This window comes from Lasioglossum baleicum, chromosome 7, assembly GCF_051020765.1.
Source record: "Lasioglossum baleicum chromosome 7, iyLasBale1, whole genome shotgun sequence".
NCBI lineage: Eukaryota > Metazoa > Arthropoda > Insecta > Hymenoptera > Halictidae > Lasioglossum > Lasioglossum baleicum.
In genome coordinates, this window is record NC_134935.1 from 1,489,553 (window position 1) to 1,506,139 (window position 16,587).

Here is a 16,587-nt window from a genome sequence, read left to right on the forward strand (position 1 = left end):
AATTCTGCGTTCGCACGAACTTGTCCGCTTCTGTCTGACGTCTGAACGCGCTCGACGAAGTCGAGCCACTCTCGGGCCACCAGGCCACCCGATGGTGTGTCACGGATAGTCTGCGGATCTTTCTGCAAAATAAAAATTTACTATATCGATTGCAAGAAATAGAAATCAAATTGAATTGAATTGTTTCTTCAGCAAAGGAGAAAACGAAATGACTTTCCGAACGAGCCAATACATTATAACAAATTACAAGGAGAGCTGCATAAAGTCTAAATAAAATCAATCTCATCACTTTCATACAAAGAAACATTTACCAGTTACTTTTAAGGTTCGGTAGGTGTAGAGTGTTGAAATTTATAATTTTCGGCTCGAGCGCGTTTCAAGCTACCCGAGTGCATCGGGCTGCCAAGGGGTTTCGAGCTGCCCGGGAGTGTCTCGATCTCGTCGGGCGGGTTCGGAAAGAATCGGACAAGTTCGGGCGAGCGAGTTTTCGCGCTACTCGAGATTCAATTCTGCGTTCGCACGAACTTGTCCGCTTCTGTCTGACGTCTGAACGCGCTCGACGAAGTCGAGCCACTCTCGGGCCACCGGGCCACCCGATGGTGTGTTACGGATAGACTGCGGATCTTTCTGCAAAATAAAAATTTACTATATCGATTGCAAGAAATAGAAATCAAATTGAATTGAATTGTTTCTTCAGCAAAGGAGAAAACGAAATGACTTTCCGAACGAGCTAATACATTAACATATTACAAGGAGAGCTGCATAAAGTCTAAATAAAATCAATCTCATCACTTTCATACAAAGAAACCTTTACCAGTTACTTTTAAGGTTCGGTAGGTGTAGAGTGTTGAAATTTATAATTTTCGGCTCGAGCGCGTTTCAAGCTACCTGAGTGCATCGGGCTGCCAAGGGGTTTCGAGCTGCCCGGGAGTGTCTCGATCTCGTCGGGCGGGTTCGGAAAGAATCGGACAAGTTCGGGCGAGCGAGTTTTCGCGCTACTCGAGATTCAATTCTGCGTTCGCACGAACTTGTCCGCTTCTGTCTGACGTCTGAACGCGCTCGACGAAGTCGAGCCACTCTGGGGCCACCGGGCCACCTGATAGTGTGTCACGGATAGACTGCGGATCTTTATGCAAAATAAAAAATGTCAGCGTCGATTACAGGAAATAGAAACTAAATTGAATGTCATCTCTTCCCTTAATGATTTTAATAGAGGAGAAATCATATATTGACATCTTCAATTTAAAAAATTTTCCAACAACTATCAATTTCATCTACTCAAGTTTGCTATAAATGCATAAAGATCCGCAGTCTATTCGTGACATATCAAGCGGCCCGAGAGTGGCTCGACTTCGTCGAGTGATTTGAAAATTACAGTCAAAACGTGTTGGTCGAGGAAGTGTCGACTTCCAGCTCAATAGTAATGACCTGTCATAAATCTCCCTGTAGAGAACAGCCCCGGGAACGGCACTGAAAGAAATCGAGTCTACCGGGTTGGGTCTGCCTGGGTCTGCCTAGCCCGACCCCAGCCGCGCGCCCGTAGTCTCAATGTGTTGACTTCGATGGCGCACGCTGCGTAGTATGTGTGACCGCTGTAATAAGTATTTCAATACAGCCGAAAATGCGTGTGAAACGAGTCCTGCCTCCTCCACTCTGATCCAATCGTCCGCGCATTCGCACCTAGACACGTCACCGTAATCCTGCCTGGGAACCTTCTTCTCAGGCTTACACCAAGTACAATGTCACCAGTTCGAATCCATGCGTGTTGGCGTCTTGCCGCCATCCCCTACAATTGCGTAGTATGTAGTGGGCGGTAACGGTATCGTATCCTAACCCACTGCTGTTCCGCTATCGCTCGTACTTACGAGGCAGTGTATTGGATCACTTGTTGGACATAGACAAATCTAAAATGTTTTTTCACTACGTGAATGAAATATGTAATTTCAGGACCGACGCTGTCGATCCTTACGTCAGAAAATGTCTGTTCCAGGGTTGTTACCTTTCACTTAAAAAGGCATCGTTGGTCAAGACTGGTTGCTAATATTATTCTCGAGGTGTAAATGGGGTCATTTAGTCGTATACAGCGTCCGTTGCCAGCTCCTTGTGACGCCAATTTTTATATCTGCATTTCTTTTGAAGGGCTCATTGTACAGTGGAAACTCCAAGGAATATAAACATATTTTGTTCAAAATTTAAATCACTGACGCACAGTGGTCTGGATTGGAAAATCGTGTGCCATTTTGTTATAACTTTTGAACCAGTAGAGATACTGCAATGAAATTTTCACTAAAAATATTTAAAAAATAGTCATTTTTAACTATAGGTAATTAAATATTTTTTGCATTTTTTAAACAATAATTTTTTATAAATTTTCATTGATATTTTTGATTTAAAAAAAAATTTTTGGAATATAATCGTACATACTATTTTTTACTTTCTAAATATGTATTTTTTATATTTATGTTTCACACATGTGTAACGTTTTATGGAATACGTAAAATATAAATTTGAGAAGTCTTGTTGCAATCAACATACACAAAAAAAATTACCGTAAAGGTAAAAACGCATTACAAGCGTGTCAAAGATATTTTTTATAATAATTTATAATGATTAAAAAACGAAACGAGCCTACTACCTTATATCTTTATTTTACTAGAGGTGAGCGAAATATCAGAACGAAACAGAATTGAAAAACTTCTATTATATTTTAATACTAAAGAATTACCTCGGATGCAATATTTAACACTAAAATCTTACACTTTTCGCTATGTGAAGTCATCTGATAATAATTTGTACCAACAATATACCTCGCAAACATTCTATTACCAACTTTAATGGCTTTAAACAATAATAATTTGAGCGGGCGGAGAGGGGCGGAATTAATTTTTTCATGATTATTTAGAAGGAAGGTGTACTAAAAATATTCCAATTAATTAGAAAGCTAAACTCGGCTAAACTTTAAAGATATACCATCTTAAATGGAAAGGACTTCACAAATTTTTCTTACGGCATTGAGCATTATTATATAAATAGAGTATTTACGTTAATAAATAATAGAAAGATATGATTTTTATCACAAAAGTCTGCTCTTCAATATAAAAAAAAAAGCGAGAGATAATATTAAATAGGAACGTCAGGGCACCGCATCACAGAGAAGCAATTTTTCTCGTGAAAAATCCTCCTCTTAAAATGTCCTATTTTCAATGTTTATTGCAACTATTATATTTATTAAATTGTACTATTTTCTTCATTTCCGAGGTCTGTGAACATTTGGGAAGCAATGTTTATAGATATCGATACGAGAAAGTTCGTTTTTGGGCAGAAAGGCACACGATTTTCCAATCCAGACCACTGTGTGACGGCTCATCGAAAAAGACGTAAAAAACGAATTAGTTTAAATTTTTCGACTCCATACAGTTGATGGTCGAGGTTAAAAAAATAATTTTGCAATAGCCCAATCCTTTCCTAATAAAACCACCAAAAAAAAAGTGTAGCTCAATCGGATTTCAACGAAAATATGATTTCATGATGTTTCGTTGACAAAAAATTCGATTTTTTGGAAAATCCTGAGGTGGTAGACAAATTCTGAGACCAGATTTGAAATAAGCGTGGAAGAATGTACGGGAAATGATGTACAGCATGTTGCAAAAAAGTTTTATTGAAATTGTGCAGGTTTAACGAATTTTGTCAAGGTTAAAAAACGTTCGTACCATCATTTCCCTACTTTCCGCATATTCTGCAAAGTTAGAGCTTTAATTTAAAAAAAAATTCATCGTTCTATCTCTTTTCTATCGAAAGTTATTCGACTTTAACACAGAAACTTGCGGCGACCCGTGCAGCGACCCTTGCAGCGACCCTTGCAGCGACCCAATAGCTGCACGGGTCGCTGCAAGGGTCGCCGCCTGGATCGCGACGGAATGGCCAAAAAAGGTGTGTCACAGCTCTGACCGACCAGTCCTGAACCGCTAGAGGACTCATCAGTAAGGCGGGCCCTGCCCGAGACGCTGCGATATCGGAAGGTGGTTTAAGACTGTATATATAGAGATCGGTGACGGATCAGGTAGCAGCGAGAAAGGTCTTTCTTTGACTATCTGTCCATCTTGTGGCAAATGTAGGAAATTAGCTGCCACAAAAGAGAGAGAGAGTTATTATTGTCCGCTTCTGTCCGAACGCGCCCGACGAGGTCGACCACGTTCGGGCCACCCGCCCGATGTGTTACGGATAGACAGCGGGTCTGTATGCAAAATAAAAAACGTCAGCGTTGATTACAAGAAATAGAAACTCAAAAGAATGTCATCCCTTTCCTTAATGATTTTAATAACGGAGAAATCATATATTGACATTTTCAATTTTAAAAATTTTCCAACAACTATCAATTTCATCTGCTCAATTTTGCTATAAATGCATACAGATCCCAAGTCTATCCGTTACACATCGGGCGGCTCGAGAGCGGCTCGACATCGGCGAGTGATTTGAGGAGTTGGTGACAGATGAGTTGGGCATTTAATCGGTCATCCGATTGACGATTGATAATCGTTAGTCGCGATTAACGACTAAAGTAGAAATTTAATCGTTATCCTCAATTAACGATTAATAAGTATTTAATCTTATCCGCAAATATAACGATCAATCGGTATTTATTCGTTAACCACAATTAACGACTAAACGAGGATATTAATTGTTAATCGCGATTAACGATTGAAGTAGAAATTTAGTCGTCAATCGTCGATTGAATTTTTGCACAACACTGGTTAGTGATTTTATTTTTATTCTATTTTCTCGAAAATGAATAAATCCATGAATACTTTCGGCCAACTCGAGGCTACAATGAACACGACCGACGCCCGAGGGTCGAGCACTGAGGCCTGAGCCCAGAACACAATAGTAGTGCAATAAACACGGCCCGACAATCCCCCGGCCAGCCAGGTAGCTCGGCATGAAACCGCTAAGGAGCGAATGCTGAACTTAATTATTTTCCGTGCTGCCCTCACGAAAGTCACACGAGCCAATTCGTGGCGTTCTGCCGATTAAGAAAAGCCTAAACTCGACGGAATTAGGACCGTTTCTAGTGGTTTTATTCATAACGGAGTGTACACTTTCCACCTTTAAATATAAGAAATTTAAAAATATGTGCTAGGTGTCTCTTTTTATTATGTCGAGCACCCTGTATATGAGCACCAAAAACTAATTTTCATCGTTTTGTTAGTGTTTGACACGCGATTGTAAATACGTTCAAAGCATTGTGCTACCGTCTCGTCCCGTGTTATTGTCTTTACCGTTCGCGTTCAATTTGAACGATTTCTAACGAGCTCCCCAGTATGAGAGTATGGTGGGGATGCCCGCGTATTACGCGAGGACCCCGATCCGCAACAGTCGAGATTGATGACTGAGAGAGATCTCTGTTCCTCCGAAACGAGAACCGTGAGTCGTTCCTCCGAAACGACATCTCAATTGTCAGTTATTTGTACCGCGTGTTTAAAATTATTATTAAAAGTGATCTTGAAGTCGCAGAAACCCGGCTTCCCTGTTTAAACCAGTGGTTTTAATTCACCCACTTACACTTTCTCCACTACCGGACTGATCCAACCCTTCATACCTGATTTTAAACGAAGTGCTCGTGTCGTGGTAAACAGTTAGTTTGGCCGTTATAATTTAAGGAAAAACTTGTGACACCTCATATTACACGTCCGTAAAACCAACAATTTTCAAGACTTCAAGGAATTGTTTGAGATACGTTTTCTCATATTTCACTAAAGACTGCAACATATCCAAATTTGAACAAAATCCGAAACAGTAGTTCTATTTCGCATGGAAATATGGATACTCGAAAACAATTAAAAATTAAAAATTATAAGAAACTGCGATTTAGATCAATCGTGAGCAGAAAAATTCAAAGATTCTTTTCTTTACATCTTTCAATGCCTACTATGTATATCTGGTTTATGTGTTGACCGTTTTCGATGACATTTCGGGTAGTCGGATAGTGTTTTTTCATTTTCTTAGTTTTAAAAATCTTAAGCTTAATAAATATGGATTCGAAAAAATCGTTTGTCCCGCTGTTTCCAAAACCGTTGTTTAAACATGTTTAAACAATCATACTGTATTAATATTAGATATCACTGTATTTGAAAAAGTCTACAGAATCTTTTATATGGCGGGGGTAGCGAGCGCACGGTAACCCCAAGGAATCTGGTTAGACCGATTTGGTCTTTAATGTCTTTATGGTTATTACGGCTATTAACTCCTAAGGGTACGGCTGGTGGCACATTGCAGTTCGGCCATGGCACAACAAAAGCCCAAACTTCGTTTTTCAAGAGCTTTTGCTCGAAAAAGTATATTAACGGTTTCGGTGTTATTTCAGCCACTTGGCATAGTACCGTTACCGGTATTGTTCGGTATGTATATATATTTTACCGAGATTAAGTCCCTGATTTCACACAGTGAATTAAAGTTTCAAAGCGAAATGTTCAGCTCTGTACGAAGCATTAACGACATTAGATTCGAGACTAAAAGACTTGAATTTTTGGAGATGTTATGACATTTCGACGAACATTGCGCCGGACGGCGCACACGGTTTTCGCCGACATTTCACCGACTCCAGATTTGACCGGCAACAAATTTGATCGAATTGATTCAATCGATTGATGAAGTTAATGGCCATACGGTCTATCCATCTGTCACCAACTCCTCAAATCACTCGCCGATGTCGAGCCGCTCTCGAGCCGCCCGATGTGTAACGGATAGACTTGGGATCTGTATGCATTTATAGCAAAATTGAGCAGATGAAATTGATAGTTGTTGGAAAATTTTTAAAATTGAAAATGTCAATATATGATTTCTCCGTTATTAAAATCATTAAGGAAAGGGATGACATTCTTTTGAGTTTCTATTTCTTGTAATCAACGCTGACGTTTTTTATTTTGCATACAGACCCGCTGTCTATCCGTAACACATCGGGCGGGTGGCCCGAACGTGGTCGACCTCGTCGGGCGCGTTCGGACAGAAGCGGACAATAATAACTCTCTCTCTCTTTTGTGGCAGCTAATTTCCTACATTTGCCACAAGATGGACAGATAGTCAAAGAAAGACCTTTCTCGCTGCTACCTGATCCGTCACCGATCTCTATATATACAGTCTTAAACCACCTTCCGATATCGCAGCGTCTCGGGCAGGGCCCGCCTTACTGATGAGTCCTCTAGCGGTTCAGGACTGGTCGGTCAGAGCTGTGACACACCTTTTTTGGCCATTCCGTCGCGATCCAGGCGGCGACCCTTGCAGCGACCCGTGCAGCTATTGGGTCGCTGCAAGGGTCGCTGCAAGGGTCGCTGCACGGGTCGCCGCAAGTTTCTGTGTTAAAGTCGAATAACTTTCGATAGAAAAGAGATAGAACGATGAATTTTTTTTTAAATTAAAGCTCTAACTTTGCAGAATATGCGGAAAGTAGGGAAATGATGGTACGAACGTTTTTTAACCTTGACAAAATTCGTTAAACCTGCACAATTTCAATAAAACTTTTTTGCAACATGCTGTACATCATTTCCCGTACATTCTTCCACGCTTATTTCAAATCTGGTCTCAGAATTTGTCTACCACCTCAGGATTTTCCAAAAAATCGAATTTTTTGTCAACGAAACATCATGAAATCATATTTTCGTTGAAATCCGATTGAGCTACACTTTTTTTTTGGTGGTTTTATTAGGAAAGGATTGGGCTATTGCAAAATTATTTTTTTAACCTCGACCATCAACTGTATGGAGTCGAAAAATTTAAACTAATTCGTTTTTTACGTCTTTTTCGATGAGCCGTCACACAGTGGTCTGGATTGGAAAATCGTGTGCCTTTCTGCCCAAAAACGAACTTTCTCGTATCGATATCTATAAACATTGCTTCCCAAATGTTCACAGACCTCGGAAATGAAGAAAATAGTACAATTTAATAAATATAATAGTTGCAATAAACATTGAAAATAGGACATTTTAAGAGGAGGATTTTTCACGAGAAAAATTGCTTCTCTGTGATGCGGTGCCCTGACGTTCCTATTTAATATTATCTCTCGCTTTTTTTTTTATATTGAAGAGCAGACTTTTGTGATAAAAATCATATCTTTCTATTATTTATTAACGTAAATACTCTATTTATATAATAATGCTCAATGCCGTAAGAAAAATTTGTGAAGTCCTTTCCATTTAAGATGGTATATCTTTAAAGTTTAGCCGAGTTTAGCTTTCTAATTAATTGGAATATTTTTAGTACACCTTCCTTCTAAATAATCATGAAAAAATTAATTCCGCCCCTCTCCGCCCGCTCAAATTATTATTGTTTAAAGCCATTAAAGTTGGTAATAGAATGTTTGCGAGGTATATTGTTGGTACAAATTATTATCAGATGACTTCACATAGCGAAAAGTGTAAGATTTTAGTGTTAAATATTGCATCCGAGGTAATTCTTTAGTATTAAAATATAATAGAAGTTTTTCAATTCTGTTTCGTTCTGATATTTCGCTCACCTCTAGTAAAATAAAGATATAAGGTAGTAGGCTCGTTTCGTTTTTTAATCATTATAAATTATTATAAAAAATATCTTTGACACGCTTGTAATGCGTTTTTACCTTTACGGTAATTTTTTTTGTGTATGTTGATTGCAACAAGACTTCTCAAATTTATATTTTACGTATTCCATAAAACGTTACACATGTGTGAAACATAAATATAAAAAATACATATTTAGAAAGTAAAAAATAGTATGTACGATTATATTCCAAAAATTTTTTTTTAAATCAAAAATATCAATGAAAATTTATAAAAAATTATTGTTTAAAAAATGCAAAAAATATTTAATTACCTATAGTTAAAAATGACTATTTTTTAAATATTTTTAGTGAAAATTTCATTGCAGTATCTCTACTGGTTCAAAAGTTATAACAAAATGGCACACGATTTTCCAATCCAGACCACTGTGCGTCAGTGATTTAAATTTTGAACAAAATATGTTTATATTCCTTGGAGTTTCCACTGTACAATGAGCCCTTCAAAAGAAATGCAGATATAAAAATTGGCGTCACAAGGAGCTGGCAACGGACGCTGTATACGACTAAATGACCCCATTTACACCTCGAGAATAATATTAGCAACCAGTCTTGACCAACGATGCCTTTTTAAGTGAAAGGTAACAACCCTGGAACAGACATTTTCTGACGTAAGGATCGACAGCGTCGGTCCTGAAATTACATATTTCATTCACGTAGTGAAAAAACATTTTAGATTTGTCTATGTCCAACAAGTGATCCAATACACTGCCTCGTAAGTACGAGCGATAGCGGAACAGCAGTGGGTTAGGATACGATACCGTTACCGCCCACTACATACTACGCAATTGTAGGGGATGGCGGCAAGACGCCAACACGCATGGATTCGAACTGGTGACATTGTACTTGGTGTAAGCCTGAGAAGAAGGTTCCCAGGCAGGATTACGGTGACGTGTCTAGGTGCGAATGCGCGGACGATTGGATCAGAGTGGAGGAGGCAGGACTCGTTTCACACGCATTTTCGGCTGTATTGAAATACTTATTACAGCGGTCACACATACTACGCAGCGTGCGCCATCGAAGTCAACACATTGAGACTACGGGCGCGCGGCTGGGGTCGGGCTAGGCAGACCCAGGCAGACCCAACCCGGTAGACTCGATTTCTTTCAGTGCCGTTCCCGGGGCTGTTCTCTACAGGGAGATTTATGACAGGTCATTACTATTGAGCTGGAAGTCGACACTTCCTCGACCAACACGTTTTGACTGTAATTTTCAAATCACTCGACGAAGTCGAGCCACTCTCGGGCCGCTTGATATGTCACGAATAGACTGCGGATCTTTATGCATTTATAGCAAACTTGAGTAGATGAAATTGATAGTTGTTGGAAAATTTTTTAAATTGAAGATGTCAATATATGATTTCTCCTCTATTAAAATCATTAAGGGAAGAGATGACATTCAATTTAGTTTCTATTTCCTGTAATCGACGCTGACATTTTTTATTTTGCATAAAGATCCGCAGTCTATCCGTGACACACTATCAGGTGGCCCGGTGGCCCGAGAGTGGCTCGACTTCGTCGAGCGCGTTCAGACGTCAGACAGAAGCGGACAAGTTCGTGCGAACGCAGAATTGAATCTCGAGTAGCGCGAAAACTCGCTCGCCCGAACTTGTCCGATTCTTTCCGAACCCGCCCGACGAGATCGAGACACTCCCGGGCAGCTCGAAACCCCTTGGCAGCCCGATGCACTCGGGTAGCTTGAAACGCGCTCGAGCCGAAAATTATAAATTTCAACACTCTACACCTACCGAACCTTAAAAGTAACTGGTAAATGTTTCTTTGTATGAAAGTGATGAGATTGATTTTATTTAGACTTTATGCAGCTCTCCTTGTAATATGTTAATGTATTAGCTCGTTCGGAAAGTCATTTCGTTTTCTCCTTTGCTGAAGAAACAATTCAATTCAATTTGATTTCTATTTCTTGCAATCGATATAGTAAATTTTTATTTTGCAGAAAGATCCGCAGTCTATCCGTGACACACCATCGGGTGGCCCGGTGGCCCGAGAGTGGCTCGCCTTCGTCGAGCGCGTTCAGACGTCAGACAGAAGCGGACAAGTTCGTGCGAACGCAGAATTGAATCTCGAGTAGCGCGAAAACTCGCTCGCCCGAACTTGTCCGATTCTTTCCGAACCCGCCCGACGAGATCGAGACACTCCCGGGCAGCCCGATGCACTCGGGTAGCTGGAAACGCGCTCGAGCCGAAAATTATAAATTAAGTTTCTTTTCCCTTCTACGACACATTTTTTTTTTTCACGAAGACGTTTCAACCCTCTACACCTACCGAACCTTAAAAGTAACTGGTAAATGTTTCTTTGTATGAAAATGATGAGATTGATTTTATTTAGACTTTATGCAGCTCTCCTATTGTAATATGTTAATGTATTAGCTCGTTCGGAAAGTCATTTCGTTTTCTCCTTTGCCGAAGAAATAACATTCAATTTGATTTCTATTTCTTGCAATCGATGTAGTCAATTTCTACTTTGCAGAAAGATTCGCAGTCTAGTAATGACAAACGGAAGCATTGCCATCCCTACACGATAAACGAAATTACTTTCCGAACGACCTGATAGTATGTAGTATGTAATTTAAATAAAAATATTAATTTTGTCAGTAAAAAGAAAGACTGCTGCTGCTACACATTTGTATAATAGTCATTTACTTTAGCGACATCTACCACATAGCACGTCCTACATTAATGCGACCTGGCGCGACCGTGTTGCCCTCTTACGGCGAGGCAAAATCGAGCCCCGTTCTCCGTGCAGTGGCGCGGCAGCAGGGATCCAAAACGCGACATAGCTGCGGCGCAGTACAGCTGCAGAACGGAGCAGTTGGTTGTCTGGGTGTGTGTATACACTAACATTAATAAAAATTCTTATTAATAATAAAAAAATATAAAAAGAAAATAAATAAACTAAGACAAATAAAAAACTCTGTTGATGCATTAACTAACACATATTAGAAAGACTAAGTTAAATATATCAAAATTAATGCTTTAAAAAAAGTTGAATTAAAAAAAAAATAATTGAAAATTTATGTTCTATTATGTGTGAAAGTTTTTATTTTACGATGTTTAGAAATGGTATGTGCATTCATTTCTAATTGACTATTATTTATAGTTTTAACGTAATCATTTAGTAAAATATTTGAAAAAATTGATAATAATCTAAACAAAATACTGTAATAATCTTTACCACAAATGCATCTATCTAAAAATGCTAAATGGTATATATCTGATTGTATACTAATATATGTTAATTTACATAAAATATGTTTATGATTTTCAGATATTAGAAAATCTGATTCCAAATTAGGAACATTTATTATGGCCTCCATTATTGCACACATGTGAGTAAAAACATTTATTACATCTTCTGTAGGAGTCGAAAGACCACCCCTTTGTAAATTATCAAAATATACATTATTTACAGTTGTTCCTTTATCCTCCACAATTAATAATTTGCATTGAAACAGGTGTGTTTCGTCGTCGTTCGGCTTCCTCGCGGTCGGGCTCCTTGGTGTTGAACAGCTCGCCGACCCAGGGTTCTAAACGACAAGTGGAGTGACGACGCGAGGAACGGAGTCGGTGCGGGCGAAATAACTGAGACGGGTCGGTTGCGGACAAATAAATTATACTCGCTGCCTTTCGGACGCGTAAGCTACGGTGCCTCAGGATACGGTGCCTCAGGATACAGTGCGCGATGGTAATGCAACGGTGCCCGTGAATTTAGAGCGTGTGACCGTGAGAGTGCTACCTGAACCTGTCAGTGGCGTAGGACGCAGGCAGGATGGACAGGAGTAGAGTTAGATCACGACTGTCGTCGTGATCTCCCTACCTAGGCCGGGTTGTCGTGGTCATTCGATGTCCGTGACGCACGGGTCATCGAAGTTCCTCCGGACAGTCGTTCAGGGAGTTCGGTCAAGGTGACGCACCTTGTCTGGCTCGACTGGCCTCGTGGGTGACTCGCCTCACGAGGGTGACTTTCTAGGTGGTTCTTAGGCGACGTCGAAGGGTGACGCACCACTTCTAGTTCGGCCGATTTCGTGGACGACGCGTCTCACGAAATGTACCGGTGACGCACCGGGTATGTTCGAGGTGGAGTACAACTCGCACCAGCGAAGCGACAGGATACCTGGACAGGAGGTTCTCTAACAAAGTCAAAGGGTGACGCACCACTTCTTGTTCGCTGGCTCTCGGAGGCGACGCGCCTGGCGAAAGTGACCGGTGACGCACCGGGTGTTCGAGGTGGAGCACGGCTCGCACCAGCGGACGGGCAGGACGACAGGGTTACGACGAGGTAGAAGGGGTGACACACCGCTTCTTAATCGTCGACTCTCGGCGGCGACGCGCCTAGCGAAAGTGGCCGGTGACGCACCGGTTGTTCGAGGTAGAGCACGGCTCGTACCAGCGGAACCAGGATGCCGATAACGGCGGAGACGTGGACAACGGTTACAGGTAGAATACTCACAGCACTGGAATATCGCACGAGGTTGTTCCTGGATAACTGCTGGCAGACTCAGGTCTTTCTAGTCTGTTCGCAGCGGCTTTTATAGGGATGGTTTGGTGGTAAGGGATGGTGGTGCGGTGCGGTATTTTGCTGGTGACGTATGCCGTCTTTCGAACAGTATTTTGGAAATTTGATTTGGATTCCCGTTGGAATACGGGCCTGGGTGCGGAGTACGTGCGGCACAGACGGTGTTGTTGTTGTGACAGGAGGCCGGTGGTACGGTACTGGGATCGCGTCGTCGTGTATAACCGGTGGAGGTTTGCTAGGGGTTTGTTCGTAACAGGCCTACGTTATGTAGGTCTGTTACAGCATATATCACAATTTAATTTTTTTGCAACAGAATGGGACCCATAACCGGATATATGAATCTTAATGGAATCATCAACAATACAAGTGGATAAATAATCAGTGTCAAAAATTTCTGAAAAACCGCTGACATCAACAGGAGCATCACGAAGATCGTTACCATCGTCGTCGTCGTTGCAAATTTGGAATTTATTTTTTATATCAGCAAAAGAACACGAACTTGCCGATTTTGAAAACATAAGTTTTAATCTAATCTTTTTTCGGCATGAATTGGTTCATCATATGATACGTATCATTATTTTGATACTCCAATGGTTCGAAATTACAAGCTTTTCTTTATAATTGTTTATCAAATTTAAGAAACCACTAATTAGATCAGAATCAATAAACTCTCTAACTAAATTTTCATGGTTTTCAATTATTCTTTCCCTGCGCTCTATAGGATCTTTTCTTTGTGGTAGCACACGTTTTGATGGCGAATTGGAAAAAATGGAAGGTATTGCATTTTCCATAAGTCTTGGACATCTGAACAAAACATTCTCCAGTACACCGTTAGGAGATGGAATATTCTGATAGCTTTGGATATCAGTTTCTGCAAAATGCAGACTACAAACTGCAGAACATTTTGTCGGTGTCCAATTTTTACGGGGAATAGCAGCCATCCATTTTTTCCGCAATTGCTCATCTTTGGGGAATTTAAATATAGAAATATAATTATTTTCTTTAAGAGTAGTATCATAATTTCCCTTACAATTGGGGACACAACAACGCCGTGGCATTATTAACTAATAAATAAGGTATAAAACTTTTGAAAAGAACTATGTAAAACAAATTTTCGGAGAACTCTGTATGTATATGATTTTGTAAAAATTTAGATGCTATACTATTAAAATATTATTGAAATGCATTGAAAGAACAATAGATTGTATTAAGTAAATGTGCTACACACAAAGATAAAGACCTAAAAAGTTAATAAAGAATACTTAGCTCCATTATTGCACGATGTGTACTACACACTGATGAGAACATTTGAAAACTACGCGGGAAACTGAGAGGCCGGTAGGGGAGATTGAGAGTCTGATTCAGTGGGTTGGGTTAGGTATATTGGTATATATATATCAATCGGACTCCCGCATTGTTGCCATTTTTACCTTCAGCACGGCTAGTACTAGAGTAGGCTGTGCCAGGCTGTGCGAGCGTGTGTCAACGTCAACTTTAACAGTCAACCGAATAATCTTCAGTGAGCGAGTGAGCCAAGTGAGCTGGAGTGAGCTATTAGATTCGTTCATAAACGAAGGATTTTAACCTATCTCAACGTTTGTCAAAATGAATAACGTTGAAATTGAGGACTTTTATCATCACGACTTTACTACAGCTTCAGAATGGGAAGTGTTTATAGCACGTCTTGAAGAAATTATACACGAATGGAAACTACCGAATAAGAAAATTGGTCGTTGTTTAAACTCCGGTGACTTTGTCAACTGTCAATGGAAAGAAAATTCTGAAAAACTTCATTTTGCTGGTTTGTATAAATACATACACATGTAAACGTTGTTTCGATCAAATGGAAATATAAATAATGTGTATCAGATAACCATATGTTTTCTGAGATGTACGCATTATGGAAATTAACGTAAACATTTAATCGCTTTTTCACTTCAGATGCAGAATTTATATTGAAATATTTTCGATTGAAGTTAGAGGACAAAGATGAAGATAATTATCTGGAAGAAAGCGAGGAGGAGAAACTACAGTGTCACAAGGATGCGATGAACGCTTCGAACGACTTTACTAGAGTAGATGAAAATCATTTGGAGATAGCACGCTACTATGGAATTAGAGAGTTTCTTGTCCTACAATCTGCTAAAAAAGAATCTGTTACCGACGAAACTAAAATTAGAATTTTACTCAGCTCGTTAGCGATCGCCGCTACTAATGCTAATTGGTAATTTAAACAGTTCTTTTTATAATCCTTTAATTACAAAATTCATATACAGTGAGTCACGAAAGTATTCAAATGCTCTGAAATAAAAATTTTCACGCCTAAAAAATATAAGTGATATTACGAATTATAAAATACTTTTATTCCTATAGTAACACATACATTTAAAGTGTCTTTGATAACATAAACAATACTTGTAAAACATTTCTAATTAACATCGGCTAAATGAATGTCACAAAAGTATTCGAACGATGAAACTTGTAATACAAAAGAAACCTTGAATGTGACAAACTATGAACGTTGGCATTATATACTTTCCGCGTTCAGTGCTGCGAGTATTAATAAGATTCTAAAAGTTATATTAATAAAATGTGTACAAACAATCAGAAACAAGCATCACTGATAGGAAATTGATAATTAAGTGGCATAACGAAGGCAAAAGCTATGGTAAAATACCTCAATTATTAGGGAGAAGTAAATCTACCGTTCATTACATAGTGAAAAAGTTAAAAACCACTGGAATCCTTCAGGATAAAGTCCGTTCTGGCTGGTCCAAGAAATTAACAAAGAACGAATAAAATACAATTTTGTGTGGAATAAAAAAAGACTCTACAATTTCTGGTCCAAAAACTTGCAACACTAGTCGCCGATAGCTTCAAAAAAACAAGTGCACCCTGAACTTTGTCAAAGAATCCTTCGTGAAAATGGTTTTCATGGTCGCATTCCTCGAGAGAAGCCGTTTATTAGCAAAGTTAATAAGTAGAAGAGACTAAATTTCACTAAAAAATATGTGAATAAAGATAAAGATTTTTGGAAACACGTTATATATTCTCTGACAAAAGCAAATTTAAGATATTTGGACCAGATAGATGCCAGAAAATTTGGAGATTAGCAAATAGAGAAATGGATCTTAAAAACATATGTCCAACCGTGAAGCATGGGGGTGGATCGATAATGGTATGGGGGAGTATGGGAGTTGGAAACCTCGTTATTATCGAAGGAATATTAGATAAATATATATATGTGGAAATATTAAAAGATAATTTGACTCGAAGCATGGAAAAATTAGATGAAAATTAGAATTTTAATTTTCAGCATGACACAATGATCCAAAACATACTGCACGTATCGTTAAACAATGGATCATATAGAATGTACCCCACGTTTTAGAAACACCCCCACAAAGTTTGGACATCAACCCCATAGAACACTTATGGGCAGAAATCAGCAAACAACTTAGTAAATATAAT

At 39.4% G+C, this 16,587-nt stretch overlaps 2 protein-coding genes and 1 long non-coding RNA gene across 11 annotated transcripts in view; 1 reads left to right on the forward strand and 2 right to left on the reverse strand.

Moving 5' to 3' along the window:
• LOC143210603 (uncharacterized) overlaps positions 1 to 16,587 on the reverse strand; it is a 226,339-nt gene that overhangs the window by 45,384 nt on the left and 164,368 nt on the right. The window lies entirely within an intron of this gene.
• On the reverse strand, positions 11,982 to 14,576 carry LOC143210597 (THAP domain-containing protein 1 A-like). The gene has a single exon (XM_076427601.1). The coding sequence runs from the start codon at positions 14,172 to 14,174 to the stop codon at positions 13,674 to 13,676; it is 501 nt and encodes a 166-aa protein (XP_076283716.1). The 5' UTR covers positions 14,175 to 14,576; the 3' UTR covers positions 11,982 to 13,673.
• Positions 14,559 to 16,587, forward strand: part of Rab3gap1 (RAB3 GTPase activating protein subunit 1) — a 147,630-nt gene continuing 145,601 nt past the window's right edge. For all 9 annotated transcript variants that reach the window (XM_076427588.1, XM_076427590.1, XM_076427591.1 and 6 more), the window contains exons 1-2: positions 14,559 to 14,917; positions 15,058 to 15,340. In XM_076427588.1, coding sequence (XP_076283703.1) covers positions 14,722 to 14,917; positions 15,058 to 15,340 — 479 coding nt within the window. In that variant the 5' untranslated portion in view covers positions 14,559 to 14,721. The remainder of the gene's footprint in view (positions 14,918 to 15,057; positions 15,341 to 16,587) is intronic.